Source organism: Papaver somniferum, chromosome 11 (genome assembly GCF_003573695.1).
Source record: "Papaver somniferum cultivar HN1 chromosome 11, ASM357369v1, whole genome shotgun sequence".
Lineage (NCBI taxonomy): Eukaryota > Viridiplantae > Streptophyta > Magnoliopsida > Ranunculales > Papaveraceae > Papaver > Papaver somniferum.
Window position 1 is genome coordinate 15,904,099 of NC_039368.1, and position 15,938 is coordinate 15,920,036.

The following is a 15,938-nucleotide window of genomic DNA, read 5'->3' on the forward strand; positions in this document are numbered from 1 at the left end:
CAAGGGGGAAGCGATCCAACTTTTAGGGGTTTATCGCATTCCTAAGTCCATCTCCAGAGGTCAGCGTGCAACGTGGATTAACTGTTTGTTAATGTCAAGTTAAGTCAAGTAACCATTAGTAAGATCATTATGAAGTACACGAAGGAAGCAAATGGCGATCGATGGTATCAAAGGTTGCTTGTTTGCCGGGGTTTTTCGACTAGCTCAGGCAAGAGATTTGTATATGGAGAATATCAAGATGGGGTGATGGTATTATTGCCAACCCTCATTTCAGTTTGATAAATAAAGGTTTGGATCTTGAGACAAAATTCATAGACGAATTTTATTTGAGCCGGGGAAAATGATGAAGTATGATAATTAGCTTTGGCTTTAGTGGAGGCCCGAGACCCGACAAGGGCTCAAGTGTGGAAATGGATACGCAAGTCGAGTGTTTTCAGGGAGTTTATTGGACAAAAGTCTTAATAGGTTTTATCTTTGCGTTTTTAGATTTATTCGTATCTAGTTGATGTCTATCTTTATTAGGTTTATTTTTTCTTAGTTAGCAGGTTTAGGGTTGTATTTAAGGGTTGGATTATGGTTTTAGTCTGACAATTTTTGATGAATGAAAAAGAAAAGTTAAATTCATAGAGTTTTCATGTTCGGTTTTATATCTAATCCTATAACCCAACATCAACAAGTCTGTAAAAAACAAAAACCCAAATTCTAGGGTTCCCATGAAATTCCAATTTCAAAGTTAAAAAAAATTCGAATCCACCAAGTGTCGGTGAAATTTGGTTGAAGAAGCTTTTGAAATTCTAAATTAGAAACACACTGGTGGTATTGGCGGTACTTGTCTGTGTATTAATTCAACACTATTATAGCTTTCTTCACCTGCAAATTATATTTAACAAAAATCCATCTATCATTATACTAGAAGACTCTAAATATTCTTCGATCCATAGCCATTTATCCATTAAATCCGACGACAAATAAGTGAGTTCTTCACTGTAAAGAAAGTAGTTCTTTTTTCTCTTTGTTTCTCGATAAGACTACCATATCAATCCATGGCACTGCTACTATTTTCTTTAAGATTCAACAAATGGAAGGAAAAAAAAAGTCCAAAGTCTCTTTAAGATTTGAGTTTTCGTGGTTTATTATTAATGGCGGATCTGTTTCTTTCAATAGTGAAGAAGAGGGTATTGAAAGACTATGTAGGGCATGTATAATCATCTAACGGCATGGTAGGATAAAAAAAGCAATTTTAAGAATTTTTTGATGAATTAAGCAGATGAGGATTTTAATCTGTTCTTCAGCCGGAGACGGAGAAGAAAGATGAGAATTTTTTTATGTTTTTGAGTTAGATCGAAGACGGAGAAGAAAAATATAGGGATGTCATGACACGTGTCTATTCTTGAAGGGTAACTCGTGTTTTTTTTTTTAATTTATTATTTTATTATGTCGCACACATGTATTACACGTGGTCACTTAACTGGGTGGTCATGACAGTTATGGGTTTTACTAATTAGCAATTAAAAAAGGGGTAATGCAAAATAGGTATCTTTTTTAGAGGAAACTCAAAATCCCCTTTAGTAATTTATATATTCGAAGGGACCAAGAGAAAGCTTAAAAGGTTATTATTTTATAAATTTTGGGAACTATTAATTTAGCACTTTGGTCCCAACTCGGGACCCACAAAATTTATTAATTTATCACGGATTAAATTATAGGGGTGTTGTGATAACACAACAATAGATGTATAAATGGGTAGAAATGATGATAAACACCTCTTGAATCGAAGATTCAGACCAAAATTTGTGCAAATTTGCGCAACCAAATAGTTTCTGTTTCATTAAGTTTTTAATAAGATAAAATGAGTTCTTCTTACATCTTATAATGACCAAGGGCTCCATTTACTTGGTTTGTGGCCAGTAAGGCACCTCAAATAAGTCTCTAAGCATGCATTGACTTTCTCAGTTTGGCCATCTGTTTGAGGATGATACGATGTACTGAGGTTGAGACTTGTACCCAAAGCTTTAAATAAATCCCGTCAGAAGTTGCTTGTGAATATTTGTCCCTGTCAGACACAATTGACGAGGGAAAACCATATAATTTGAACACCTAAGTGAGAAAAGCACGAGCCACTGAAGTTGTTGTGTAGGGATGTTGAAGAGCCAAGAAATGAGCATATTTGGTAAGTCTGTCGACAATGACAAGTATAACACTCTTCTTATTGCTGAAAGGTTGGCCTTCAATGAAGTCCATGGTTATATGTTGCCAGGGCTGACCAAGTATGAGAAGAGGTTGAAGTAGCCCTGCAACATTAGTAGTGTCACTCTTGTTTCTCTGGAAAACATCACATTGAGAGACAAAAAACACTATGTCCCTGTGCATGTATTTCCAATAAAAAATGTTCCTTGCTCTAACTGAAGTTGCTTGGATGCCACAGTGTCCACCAATAGCAGAAGCATGTAGTGATTCTAATAGTATGTGTCTCGCATTTCCTTCAACTCCAATGTAGAGTTTTTTTTTTTTTTTTTTATATCTTAGGATGCCAAGCTGATAAGTATAATTAGGGACACTTAGAGGGTTGAGAAGAAGGCTAGAGATAAGCTGGTTGGCTTTGGAGTCATTGACATAGCTGCTTGTAACACCTTGAACCCGATTTGGTGTAGAGAGTGCCAATGCATTACAAGTAGCAGCTTCTCTAAGAAATACTTGAGGCTTTGATGGTCAGTCTTGATTGTGAATCTAGTACCCTACATATAGTGTCTTCATCTTTCAACATCCATAAAAATGGATAGAAATTCCTTTTCATAAGTTGAGAGTGATGTAGCTCTCGGGCCTAATGATTTACTGTACTAAGAAATTGTCCTGCCTTCTTGGATTAAGACCGGTCTAATGCAAGAATCACTAGCATCATTTTCAACAACAAATGGCTTGGTGAAGTTAGGGAGGGGCAACACAGGAGTATTTCTCATGGCAATCTTGAGATTCTCAAAGACAGTAATAGCAGCTGGACTCCATTGGAATGAATTCTTCTTGAGAAGGTCAGTGAGAGGCTTGATGATGGGTCCATAGCCTTTGAGAAACTTCCTATAATATCTTGTGAGGCCAAGAAATCCTCTCAAGCCTTTGATAGTCTTTGGAAGTGGCCAAATGAGCATGCAATCAATCTTGTTATGATCAACACTAACTCCTTCAGATGTTATGATGTGACCAAGGTACTATAATGAAGATTGGCAAAAAGTGCATTTAGAAAGCTTAGGAAATAATTGATGTTATCTGAGTAAATAAGAAACAATCCTAAAATGTCCAAGTGCTCAGTCATGGTGGAGCTGTAAATAAGGATATCATCAAAAAAAAAACTTTCTCAAGAATGGTTGGAAAATGTCATTCATTAATGCTTGAAATGTAGAAGGAGCATTGGTAAGACCAAATGGCATGACTTTAAACTCATAGTGACCTTGATGAGTTCTGAATGTTGTCTTGAAGATATCCAAGTCATGGATTCTGATTTAATGATAGCCAGCTCTTAGATCAGTTTTGGAGAAGAAGGCATACCCACATAACTCATCAAGTAGTTCATCCACAATGGGTATGAGAAATTTATCCTTGATGGTGATACTATTTAATTTCCTATAATCTACACAGAACCTCCAAGTGTTATCCTTCTTATTTACCAATAGAATTGGATATGAAAAAGGGCTGTGACTTGGATGAATGATGCCAGACTGGAGCATTTCTTTAACAATTTCTTCAACAACTCCTTTTTGAAAATCAGAGCATTTGTAAGCTCTGAGGTTGACAGGTAGAGAATTAGGTTGAAGAGGAATTGTATGATCCAAGCTACTTTTAGGTGGTAGTTGAGTAGGTTCTTTAAAGACATCCTCAATTTCATGCATCAATGGAAGTAGTACCTCAGGGGTGGTGGGTGGTGATGTTGAAGCACAAATAAAGAATATGTAATGACCCATCTCTCCACCGATATTGTCCCCACTAAGCCACTGCGGATATCCGGCAGTGTGGGGTTCTCAACGGGCATCACTGCGGTAATCCGGCAGCAACTTCCCAGGAGGTCACTCATCCCCGGATTACTCCCGTCCGAGCACACTTAACTGCAGAGTTTTCTGCCAACTATGGATCCAGTTGTGCTGAAAAGTCCTCGGTGTTAAGAAAGGACATACCATTACGTATATTCCATTCCATTAGTAAACCACCGCCGAAATCTGGGTATTACAATACCACCATCTTAAATTGGAGCCGTCCTCGGCTCCGGAATATATTTTCAAGCTCAGATCTTCGACATTCCCTACCCCTCATGAGAGAAGCACCTGGACCAAACCCTGTCCAGCGTACTCTCCCATCCTCGGCAGGTGACCCATCGTAGGTTCTGATACCATTTGTAATGACCCATCCCTCCACCGATACTGTCCCCATTAAGCCACTGCGGATATCCGGCAGTGTGGGGTTTTCAACGGGCATCGTTATGGTAATCCGACAACAACTTTCCGGGAGGTCACCCATCCCTGAATTACTCCTTCCTGAGCATGCTTAACTGCAGAGTTTTCTGCCAACTCTGGAGCCAATTGTGCTGAAAAGGCATCGGTGTTAGGAAAGGACATACCATTACCTATATTCCACTCCATAGGCGAACCACCACCAAAATCGGGGTATTACAGAATAATTGACCCACCATGCCATGGGAATTGGTAGAAAAAATATCTTGAGTGTTGCACCACTTATCTGAAGTAGAGAAGACTTTGGAGGAGTACCTTGTAGTGTAATCTGTCTATTTTTGTATTTAAAGGAGATACTTAACTTGGAAAAATTAAAAAGTACCTCACCTAAACTCTTGAGCCAGCTTGCACCAAGTACAAAATCACAACCTCCTAGAGGTAAGATCCTCAAACCCTCTATAAAGTTGTGGCCCTGCATGCTCCATTGGAGTTTTGAGTAGATTCCAGTTCTTACTGTCCTTTCTCCATTGGAAACTGTAACCATCATAGGATTAGTTGGTTCAATGCAGCATTGTAATGAAGTAGCTAAGGCACTATCAATGAAACTTGTTGTGCTTCCAGTGTCAATGAGTATGGACACTTTGTGATTATGAAGAACTTCAGGAATTCTAATTGTATCACCAGTGGTGGTACCAGTTAAAGCATGTACATAAATCTTTATATCAAATTTTACTGGAGATTCCACAACCTCTTCAAAAATTTCCTCTTCTTATTCAGTATCTTGTGACTCAGTGGTATCCATGTGAAGCATGTATATCTTTTGCTTCCCTTTACAAAAGTGGCCTGGTTTATACACAGTATCACAATTATAACACAACCCTTGAGATCTTCTTTTGTCCATCTCCTCCTGAGAAATCCTTTTTATTATTGGAGTTGGAGGGTTGACCTTTTGTGTAGGGATTAAAAAAGACTTTGGAGTTGTAGGGACATGCTTAGGTGAAGTGAGAATTGGTTTAGGTGACAAAGGTGCAGAAGAGTAGTGTCTATTTGAGTTGAAAGTGGTAGAGAAGGATTTGATAAATGGCTTAGAGGCTGCAGTGGCTAAATTGAGTTTCTGTTCTTGTAATCTAGCCATAGAAAAAGCATCTGCCAATGTTTGTGGATGAAATGTTGAGACAGATTTTCCTATCTCATCCTTCAGGCCACTAAGAAAGCTCATAACAAAATATGTTTCAGTGAGAGATGGGTTCATGTTAAGCATTAATGCCTTGAGAGATTCAAAATCTCCATAATAATCATCCACTGTTGAGGTCTGCACTAGTTAAACTACTCACAAAATTTTCCTCCACAGGATTTTCAAATCGAGCACATAAGTTTTTTGCTAAATCAAGACAAGTAATTCTATGCCTGTTAACTTGAAAATTTGAAACCCACTTTTCAGCCTTACCCTCAAGGTAGATTGCATCAATATCAACCTTTTTATGTTCTTCAATGTCATGGAGTTGAAAATATCTTTCAGCGTTCTGAATCCAACCTCGAGGATTATCGCTATCAAATCTTGGGAAATCAATCTTAGGAATACGATGAGAAAAATTGGGTTGACGGTGATGAGCAAAACCTTGATCATCGATATCAAGTATTTTAGATCTACTTGCATCTTCAGTATGAGCTTGGTGCTGGTTGCTACTGAACAATCTCACAAGATTTAGATTGTTTTCCTGTAAGGTGCTATTGAGATTGGTTGCCAGAGAATCGAACTTGGTGGTTAGTTCAGATGATAAGGTATTGAAATCAGATTGGAGTTGTGATTGTGAAGCTTTTAATTGGATTAAATGCTCCTCAACTGCTTTTAAGGTCATTGTAAAAACGTTTTTTTGATGGGTTCGAACGGTTCTGATGCTAATTGTTGTGATAACACAACAACTAGACGAATAAATGGATGCCAAGAGCTGTGCAAATTTGCGCAACGAAATAGTTTATGTTTCGTTAAATTTCTGTTTCATTAAATTTCATGTAAGTCTGTAAGATAAAATGAGTTCTTCTTACAACTTATAACGACCAATGATTAACCCTAATTTTTCAGCAGTAGATGAAGAGCACGTGTTCTTCATCAAACGCACAATAACAACCAATAACAGAATTGTTAACTACACTCAACTAAGTACTGGTAGCAGACAATATGGCAGCCCTCACTGGTCACACTGTGACAAGAGGTTATACTGCATATGGAATCACCGTGGAGCAATCATTTGGCAACGAGCAAGTTGACAGCCTCTGAGGGAACAACTAGATCCCAAAATATGTGCTCCCTCCATCCCTATTATAAAGGCGGCGTTGTAAAAATTTGTAGTCCCATTAGATAGACAGACTTTCAATTTCACGATGGATTTTTTCATATATTACCCTTATTTATTATAAATAGTTATCACTACTATTAAATTAATGTTTCTAGTGTTGGAAATTGTACAAAGGATAAAACGGGAAAAAGTATGGAAATGTCGGAAATCAAAAAAAAAATCTTATTTCATGTGAAACTCACTTCTCTGCTTATATAACGGTGACGGAGGGAGTATTTGCTTCAACCCAGGGGTAAGCACCTGTTCTCCATTATTACTCCTAAAACAAAATCGAAAATTACTCCTGCTGAATTAAAATCGAAAAAATCTCTTCCATTTTTTCTCGATTCCCTTCTTCTCCATCGAAAATCTCTTCGCTCTTCTTCTTCTTCCTGGAATTTTATCATCTTCATCCATTAACACCTTCAGTTTTATTGAGATCTCTTCCCTAACACAGATAACACTCAAGTTCTGTTTGGGTAAAATCATAATCAGCTGACTCATATGATGGTTCACTTCTAGATCGTCAATTCTCTGATCTTGGCGCATGTACTGTTGTCAATCAAGGTTTGTTCTTCTATTTTTTTCCCTGCCTTTGCAATTTGAGATTTTTTTCATTTGGTGGGTTGTTCAGTTAGTGATTGATTCATGTTATGGCTTAGTTTTACTTTTCTGTAATGCGTTTGATGAAATGACTCAAAAAAATGTATATTGTTTCGAAAATTTAATGATGAGTTTGTTTGATTAGGCTATTATCTTTGGTGATAATTGGAAGCATTGTTTGTTTCTATTAAAACCCTAACCATCAATAACAGTTAGGGGTCTCAGTGAAATCAGTATCATCACCGGTCAGTCAAATTAATATATGTAGGATACAACTCAATTTTGCTCAATAAGTGAAACTATGCTGAACTTTTGAGATTTGAGTGATCATTAGGTTGAAACAACTTAAGAATGTCATACTTCGGTCGTACATGTTCAAGTCGATACCTACAATGCTGCACATAATTTAGTAATGCTTCTGCGCATAATTTAGTAATGTTGTTGTTGTGTAAGAATGTCATACATTGTTTATACATGCTCAAGTCGATTGTTACAATGCTGCATTGAGGACTTCCTCCCTGTTGAAAATTTATTTGTGGAACTGTTAGACAATGGGGTTAGCTTTATGGTTACAAGTTCAGTAGATGGACAACCCGGTTAAAAAATCTATGAGTTTATAGTATTGGATGTTCTTATTTTTTATTTGCTCTTCCTGTTTGTGCATTGGTCTTTAGACATGGATAATTTAATAATGTCGAACCTTAAATGTCGTGAAAGTAGGAAATTGCTGTATATAAATTTGGGTTTTGATTTGAACATATTTTGTTAATCCTATTTCTGCAATAGTAGAGAGCAATTAGACTGATATTTGAAGCTTCGTAGAATCCCATGATGACTCTCGAAGCAATATCAAAGTCAAGATTTGTTGTTTATACAAAGTGAAACAAGTAAGCTTTACCCTTAAGGTACTTTTGTTGTTCCTTTCCTCACTATTCTTAGGAGGACGCCTTCTAGAAAAATGATGTATATAAGGAAGTCCTCCTCAATTTTTTTGTGTAAATGAATATATTTGATCGAAAATTATTGAATGAAAATTTTGATTTATTTTGGAATGGAAATGGCATGGGTCTTGACTAGTGATAAATAATTGAATGGGTTTGCTGTAAAACTGATGTTGTCTTGTTTGAACTCTATCAGATGCAAAACTGATGTTGTCTACTTTCATTTGTTGATAAATTTTAATTTAAACCGATAGCAATTGCTTGGCTTATTGTTTGAGCTCTATGCTATGAATCAGTATGGTACATGTTCAACAAAATTGCTAGCAGAGACAGTGAACAAGAATTGAAATCTGTTCGGTGAGAAGAATTAACGATGAGATGAACTGAAGTTAATTTGCAAATTAAGTTGGAACATTGATGTATTTGAAAATTTACTATAAAATTTGACAGGTTCAGAAAAATTTGCCTGTCAGTTTTGTGTGACTGACAGAAATAAGAAATTTTTTATGACTTTGCCGATTGAAATTGAATTTCACCCATAGTTTTTAAGGTATATTTGAATATTTTATTTGTACCGTTTTCATATTTAGGATCAAATTATTAATATTTGTTGTTACTTGTTACTAGAGATCTGAATTTGTAAGCTATGTTGGACACATCAAATAATATAGGGTTTTCTTAAGATTTTTTTTTTTTTTTTACGAAGATCTCAGAAAGTGTTTATTGAAGGAACTACTTCTAGTTTGAATATGAAGCTTTAAAATCAGAAATTCGCATATTTTGTTCATTCAAATTTCTAACACTTTGAGCTCTGTAAAGGGGGTGTTAGTTTTTCTTTCCTTTTGACCTTTCAGGTTGGTAGATGATGGTGTAAGCTGTAAAGATTCTATTTTTAACTAAAATTGTTTCCTGATACATTTTAATTTAATAAATTGACAAGTCTGAAGTTTATATGCCACTAAATCTTTAACTTTGCAACCTTAAAACTAGATTTCAAGTTTTTTTCTTTTCCAGAATGTCTTTAATGCCCGAAAGGGTTCAGGTTTTTGTCTCTTGATTCGGCTTCTCCTAGTGTCTTTCTTTTGTTTTAGTTTGTATCTGTGATGTCGTATTATGTTTCTGCTAAGCTTGCTATTATCCATCTTATTTGCTCTTCCAGATAGGAATTCTTATCATATTTAAGCATTAGGCAGTGAGGCTCATGAATTTAGTTTGGCAGGCTACAAGAGACTGCTGCAAGATCTGTTTGAGGTTTCTGAGGGATGCAGTTCTTTGGAGGTTCCGAGGTCAGTCCATCACCTCCCATACCCAGTGGTGCTGGGAACCGTGCTCACATGATGTACGTGTTCAATAGGAATGGTGTGTGTTTGCTCTATAGAGAATGGAGTAGACCTCTCAGAACCCTTAGTTCCCAACAAGATCACAAGCTCATGTTCGGACTTCTTTTCTCACTCAAATCTTTTACTGCAAAGATGGACCCTTCCAGGTAATGTAGAGAAAACCTGCACCATTCAACATTCACACATCAATAGGCTCAGCTTCTTATTCTATATATATGTTTGTATTTCAGTGTTGAGAAAGGAAACCTTGGGGTGCCTCAATTACCAGGTCAAGGATGTTCATTCCATAGCTTCAGTACAAACTCCTACAAATTAAGTTTAATGGAAACCCCTTCAGGGATAAAGGTATATTGAGAATCTATACGTCTTTGTTATGAGAAATTAAAAGAGGAGGACGAGCTTTTGTAATTTAATCACACTTATTTAATTTGTGCAGATAATATTGGTTACAAATCCAAAAACTGGTGATTTACGGGAATCCCTAAAGCACATTTATAGTTTGTATGTGGAGTATGTTGTCAAGAATCCCCTCTATAGTCCAGGGACTCAAATTAGGTAATTTTTCAATTATTTTATGATTATGTTCTTGAACTTGTTAAATGGTAGCTGTTATCATGTTATACTTTTTTGGTCGGTACAGATCATGATTTTTAGGACTAATTTAAGATGCTGGACTAGATCATGATTTTTAGGACTTACTTAAGATGCTGGACTTAGTGAACTTTTCATTCTAGGAGCAACTACAGTTGACTAGAATGGATGCAATGATTAAGCACTACAGAGTACAGACCAGCTTCCCTTCTTGGTACAAGCAAACAGTAATAACAGGTCCATGTGGGATACTAGTGTTACACGATATTAACTTAAGTCTCCGCATATTAGTGTGGAAATCAAGAGAGTGAATGGAAGAGTGTGTTCCACTCAGAGGGTAAACCCCTCACTTTATACATTAGCTTTGTGTAGTTACAACTATATCCTCACTGTTCACAAATCACTGTAGTACTGTACACTAATCCTACCCCGCACTATCTCATGTATTCTGACCATGAAACTCATATTTCAACTATTAGATGTAGTTTATGTAAAGCACTGAGGCTGAATTTTCTAATATAGGCACGCGGAAGCTCATATATACTTGAAAATGGCTGCTTTAAGTTTGAGTAGATACAACATACAGAATTTATATGTTGCTCGTATGATGGATTACTAGAAATCGTCATTGGTTGCATATTCTTAGCTGGCATTTGGCAAATTCCATTGGACTGGCTAGAAGAGCATTTGGCAAATAGTTTTGATTTTCATGCCACCTATCACTCATCTTAAGAACCATTGTTATGTTACCTGGTTCATTGGCAGTATTATCTGGCTAGGGAAACATATGGCTCAGGTTATTACCATATGTTTGTAGTTATAACTTTTAAATATACCATCGAGGCCAGCTACATTGTGTTTTTTGTTTTTCATCTCTTTGATTGAGATAGGAAGCAAAATCTGGATTTGCAACTTAACCCGTACTTATGGTTTTTGTTTCAGGTGTGAGCTTTTGAATACAGCTCTTGATCAATACGTGAAGAATGTGTAGTTTATGAGTTACATATATCATTGATGATCTGCCAGACGAGTACTAAACCTATCTTGTTTCTCTTGACATGTATCCCTATAAGACGATATAGAAATATATTACAAAATTGTCCTCTTTCATGCCCAATTATATCACATTTTTCATTTAGTCAGCTAAACTTTAAAGCATCAGTCTATTTTCCTCTGCATTAGTGTTTGATGAGCTTCCAAGTTCATCTTTGAAAACTTATTTGCTTGAAAAAACAAAAAGTGCAAATACTTGATGTTTAAAGATGCACGTGATTCCAGACTAGATCGATCTCTCATCAAGTACGCTACGAAATACCATCCAAGTAGGTACCTCAAAATCCAGAGTGTATTCCTTTGTAATTAGTATGCTTGACATCGACTCTCATTTGCTTTGTGAAGTTTGATCAAATGCAAGTTGTGACATAGGTGTTGCACCGTGCAGTTCAAATGTAGCATCTTACCAAGCGAGCCCAAGTGAAAGACGTGTAATTTAGGGTCGTGCCCCTATATAGGGCTGTGTAAAAAAACCGGAATCGCGGATTTCACCCGTATCCGTCCGTAAAATGGCGGGTGGAACTCAATCCGCAAGAGCTATGGGCCTGACACGGGTGAGGTTCTCAAATCCGCACGTTTACACGGTTTGGTTTACAATCCGCGAATTTATCCGCACCATAGGACAGTTAGGTTTTATAATGAGCGGGTAACTCGTTAGTGTTTGCAAATGCAAATGTTACCTTGACATGTCTTGTGTAAGTTGTTACTTGTTAGAGTCTAGTTAAGAAGTAGTGAATTCTTAGTGCTAATAAGCCCACTTACTATCTCACTGGTACTGTGAGCATACCTTCTAGTTGCATCTACTAGAGAAACAAACCTGATTTTGATTTTGGTTAGCTAGACGGGTTATTGACTGGATGAATGTATACAGCTTACAATCAAACCAACATCCTGAAAAAGACGGTGTCAAATGTGAAACAAAAGACCGACATAAACTGAGTAATCTCGTGAATTATAATAACTCTCGCCGCAACATTAGGCTGCACGACTGAGGCATCCTCCCCACATACTCTTAATGCTTCAGCAATGACATTGTAATAACGCTCACCAACAACAGATAGTACAGGAGCAGACGGGACCTGAGGCATCGCCAATTTGAACACTAATCAAACTGAACAAGGAACAACAACAATCTCTTCATTTCCATTTGAAACAGACGAATAAAACAGAAAATAAAGACTATCATAAATCAGACTCCACATGATAGTTCATTTTTTTCTTTTTATTTTAACTAAATCCGCGGTTAATCCGCATCCGGCCCGTATCATCTGCTGATCCGCGGATGTGAAATTCGCGGGTGATTCGGCCGGACACGGTTGGATTTTCCAAATTCGCAACTTTGACGGATTGGATGCGGGTGACCCCTAATCTGCAGCCGTCCGTCCGTTGCACACCCCTATGAATTAATTGCAACTTTGAAGGCTCAATTGGAGAACGAGGTCTAAGGTTAACTATAAATCTTGCACCAATTTCTTATGCATCTGTGATATAAATCAAGATTCTTGATACATAACTTAATGAACTGTGATTTTAGGCATACCAAAAACTTTCAAGGCATACAAAATAGTTTTCCCATCTTAGGTGACCTTATTAGGGGTGTCTATTGTGTAGTTCAATTACCTATATACCCTTGAACCTAAAATCAAAAAATAAACTATCCTAAACATCTCTTCTTCTTCCTCCAGAAAAACCACCTTCCTTTTCTTTCAGAATATTTTTTTTCATCGCTGTAATTAATTATCGATGCGTGAAAATTCGATCATCGGTTAAATTGAACTATATAATGGATCGTACAAAGAAAAAAGCAAACGTCAGGTGTTCTAAATCCTCTTCCAATCCATAAATTAAAGAAGAAGAACCAATTGAAGATGAAGGTGTAAAAACTATAATTGAACCAGAATTTGAATCGGAAATTCAACCATTTGAATCTCCAAATACTGAAATGAGGATAAGAAGGTATTCCCTACAAACCCAATCTTTTATTTGTTGTTTTTCATGGATTGAATGAGTTAAATTGCTAAAAACTTAGGGTTTTTGACGGTTACAGTAGCGGGTTCGGTGATAATTGAGTTGAGTTTTGAGCCGAACTGTTCTTGAAAATTCACGCTGAAAGTGTCTATGAACAGTTCGGCAAAACCGTAAATGTCAATTTTTAGCCGAACCCCAAAATTTGTATTGAATACGTCCAAGAACAGTGTCAGGTTCGGCTAATACCTTGCAAACCTTCTCGGCCAAACCTGAGAAGTGAAATTTACCCCAGGTGGTTGTCAGGTTCGGCTGACTCGATTAGATCACTTTCAAGCCGAACCTCTCTCTGTAAACACTTCGAAAATATTGATTTCTAGGATCTAGGTTCGGCTAGCTCGTGTTGTTGAGTTATCAGCCAAACCTTCTCTTTGCACACTCAAGTTTTTCGATCTTGTTTTGGTCATAACTTTTTCGTCCGATGTCGGAATGACCTCATTCTTTTTGCATTGTGTTTGTCTTTTCATTCTCTTGAAGTTGAAGATAAGATCTAATTGATTTTAATGATTTTAATATGGACATTGGTATTCTCCATCATTAGACTTCACTTTCTTAACACTTTTAGTAAGACAAAAAAGGATATACCACTGGACCACAGGTCCATGTACTAATAATCGACTTGGGTATGAAAATTATCTTCACTAATTTCTTTATTGCGAATTACTTTATGTAAAGGTCTTTAGCTGTTACAGAGTTGACGAATATTTATCGGGTATATGTAGTTGGAATCACCGTCCAGCAATCCGTTAGCAACGAGCAAGTTGACGGCCTCTGAGGGATGAGCCAAATCCCAAAATATGTATTTGGTCCGGTCAGAACAAACTTCCGATGTTGGACCACACAATCCCAGCCCTCCATAAGGACCCAATCCGCGACAACATGCAGAATCATTGTTCTCAAAACCTAACATGTAACTTACCAAGATCAACAAAAGTGTAAAACATTTGAAATTTCCAGAGATTACAGAGTAAATTTATGTAATTCCATGATTTTGCGTACCATAAGACTGATAATTATTGATGAGATCCCAAGCAATGTAGTATATATCTGCGTAAAGGAACTGTGATCCAACAAGATTCGAGTTCAACTCCAATACCAGTGCCTCCAATCTCGTGTTGAATAACATGGCTGCATTATTTATGGGTGCGACACAAGACCCCCCGTTCCATAGCTTGTTCAGTGCTCTCTCAAACGGGACGCAACCAATAGGTGGAATGTTTTGAATGACAAACTTTGTAGCGCCAAGTTCATACAAATTCGTTAGCTGAAGTCTATATTTTGAGATCATTGAGTCTACAAATTCGTCTAGAGGAATCAACTTTTGATTGAGTATTGAAACAAATGGAGTGAAATAGTTGAGGCCGAAATCATTTGAACCTATACCAGAACTAAAGAGAAATTTGGAGAAAAGCTCGGAAGCCTCAATAGTGCCGATGCTCGAGATTATGTATTGCCTTGTTTTGGCAAAATATCAACTTGTTCATCCATACTGAATCGATCTCCCTACATATAGTTCAACGGTCAAACAATTGAACATGCATTTTATCGAAAATTACAATTATAAATAGTAACCAAAGATTTTGCCAGTGAACTTACAAACATATAACCAGAGTGATCAAGAATTCCACTACTGCCAGATGCATAATTGACTCCATGAAAAACAACTTCTCCTGCAGTAGTTGGATCATTGTAAGGCGGAATGAAGTTCTTGAAACCCAATCCTTGACCTACAAAAAGAAAATAACAACAACTAAATTTTCTGGAAAAACCTCTTTATATCCTCTTAATTAATTTCACTAGGGATAACTTATGCATGTGGTTGCTATTTCAATACCTACAAAATCAATAGCCGTTTCTCCGTTGGTGTATCGGCCAGTAGGTATCCCGCCAGGAAAATCGATACCACTAGGTTCCACATTATATTTTGCCAAGTGAATCAGTCTGTTATTGTTTCCAGCATCAACCAAAAAATCTCCAAATACAAATAATGCTGGACACTTACTTTCGTTGTTATTAGTATTATACGCTAAACAAATCTTAATAAGCACAAGGATATGAATCTTAAGAAGAAAACATGGATAACTATAAGAGTACGTGTTGGTGTTGCCACCCATGACTTCAAAGTTCAAATGTGTAATATAAAACTCAGTTTCATTTTCTATTTCTATATAATGACATATCAGTTTCATTGATTCGTTATATAGTTTTACCTTATTATTGGTTGTTACTAAATCTATTCTAGAGTTTCTAAATTGCAAGGAAACCAACTTTGTGCAAAGATAAGTATAGAAATGCTTGTTGAGCTTGCAACTTCATGGGCATGGGTGTAAGATTCTACCTTCTAAATAAGGAATGTAATTAAAGCTCACTCATTTTATGTGCTGATGCAACTTCATTATCAGTAATGAGATATGATAAGATATGGCTCATTATGTCTAAGAAAATCACTAGCTTTGAAAATGTAGTTATAACTCACAAGCTCCATTATTGAGCATTGTTGCTTGAAAATACAAAATGATAATGGGATCAAATTCACCTCCCAAATAAATACTACTTCCATCCCACTATTAGTTGACCACAATTTAGAAATGACTTATCTCTCAAACCATATTA

General features: G+C 36.7%; 1 protein-coding gene and 1 pseudogene across 1 annotated transcript; one reads left to right on the plus strand and one right to left on the minus strand.

Moving 5' to 3' along the window:
• The first annotated feature begins 6,997 nt into the window (after window positions 1-6,997).
• On the plus strand, window positions 6,998-11,464 carry LOC113320870 (trafficking protein particle complex subunit 1-like). Its single transcript, XM_026568763.1, has 5 exons — window positions 6,998-7,339; window positions 9,536-9,802; window positions 9,887-10,001; window positions 10,093-10,211; window positions 11,190-11,464. Exons 2-5 carry the CDS (start codon window positions 9,579-9,581, stop codon window positions 11,236-11,238), a joined length of 507 nt encoding a protein of 168 aa, XP_026424548.1. The 5' UTR covers window positions 6,998-7,339; window positions 9,536-9,578; the 3' UTR covers window positions 11,239-11,464.
• A 2,366-nt stretch (window positions 11,465-13,830) lies between these two features.
• Window positions 13,831-15,583, minus strand: LOC113320197 (annotated as a pseudogene).
• Window positions 15,584-15,938: the final 355 nt, after the last annotated feature.

What these genes read in the sequence shown, in the direction of transcription:
- LOC113320870 (XM_026568763.1), top strand. Translation starts at nt 9,579, where the DNA reads ATGCAGTTCTTTGGAGGTTCCGAGGTCAGTCCATCACCTCCCATACCC. An exon ending in AAACCCCTTCAGGGATAAAG is followed by an intron (nt 10,002 to 10,092) that starts GTATATTGAGAA and finishes TAATTTGTGCAG; the next exon opens with ATAATATTGGTTACAAATCC. An exon ending in AGTCCAGGGACTCAAATTAG is followed by an intron (nt 10,212 to 11,189) that starts GTAATTTTTCAA and finishes TTTTTGTTTCAG; the next exon opens with GTGTGAGCTTTTGAATACAG.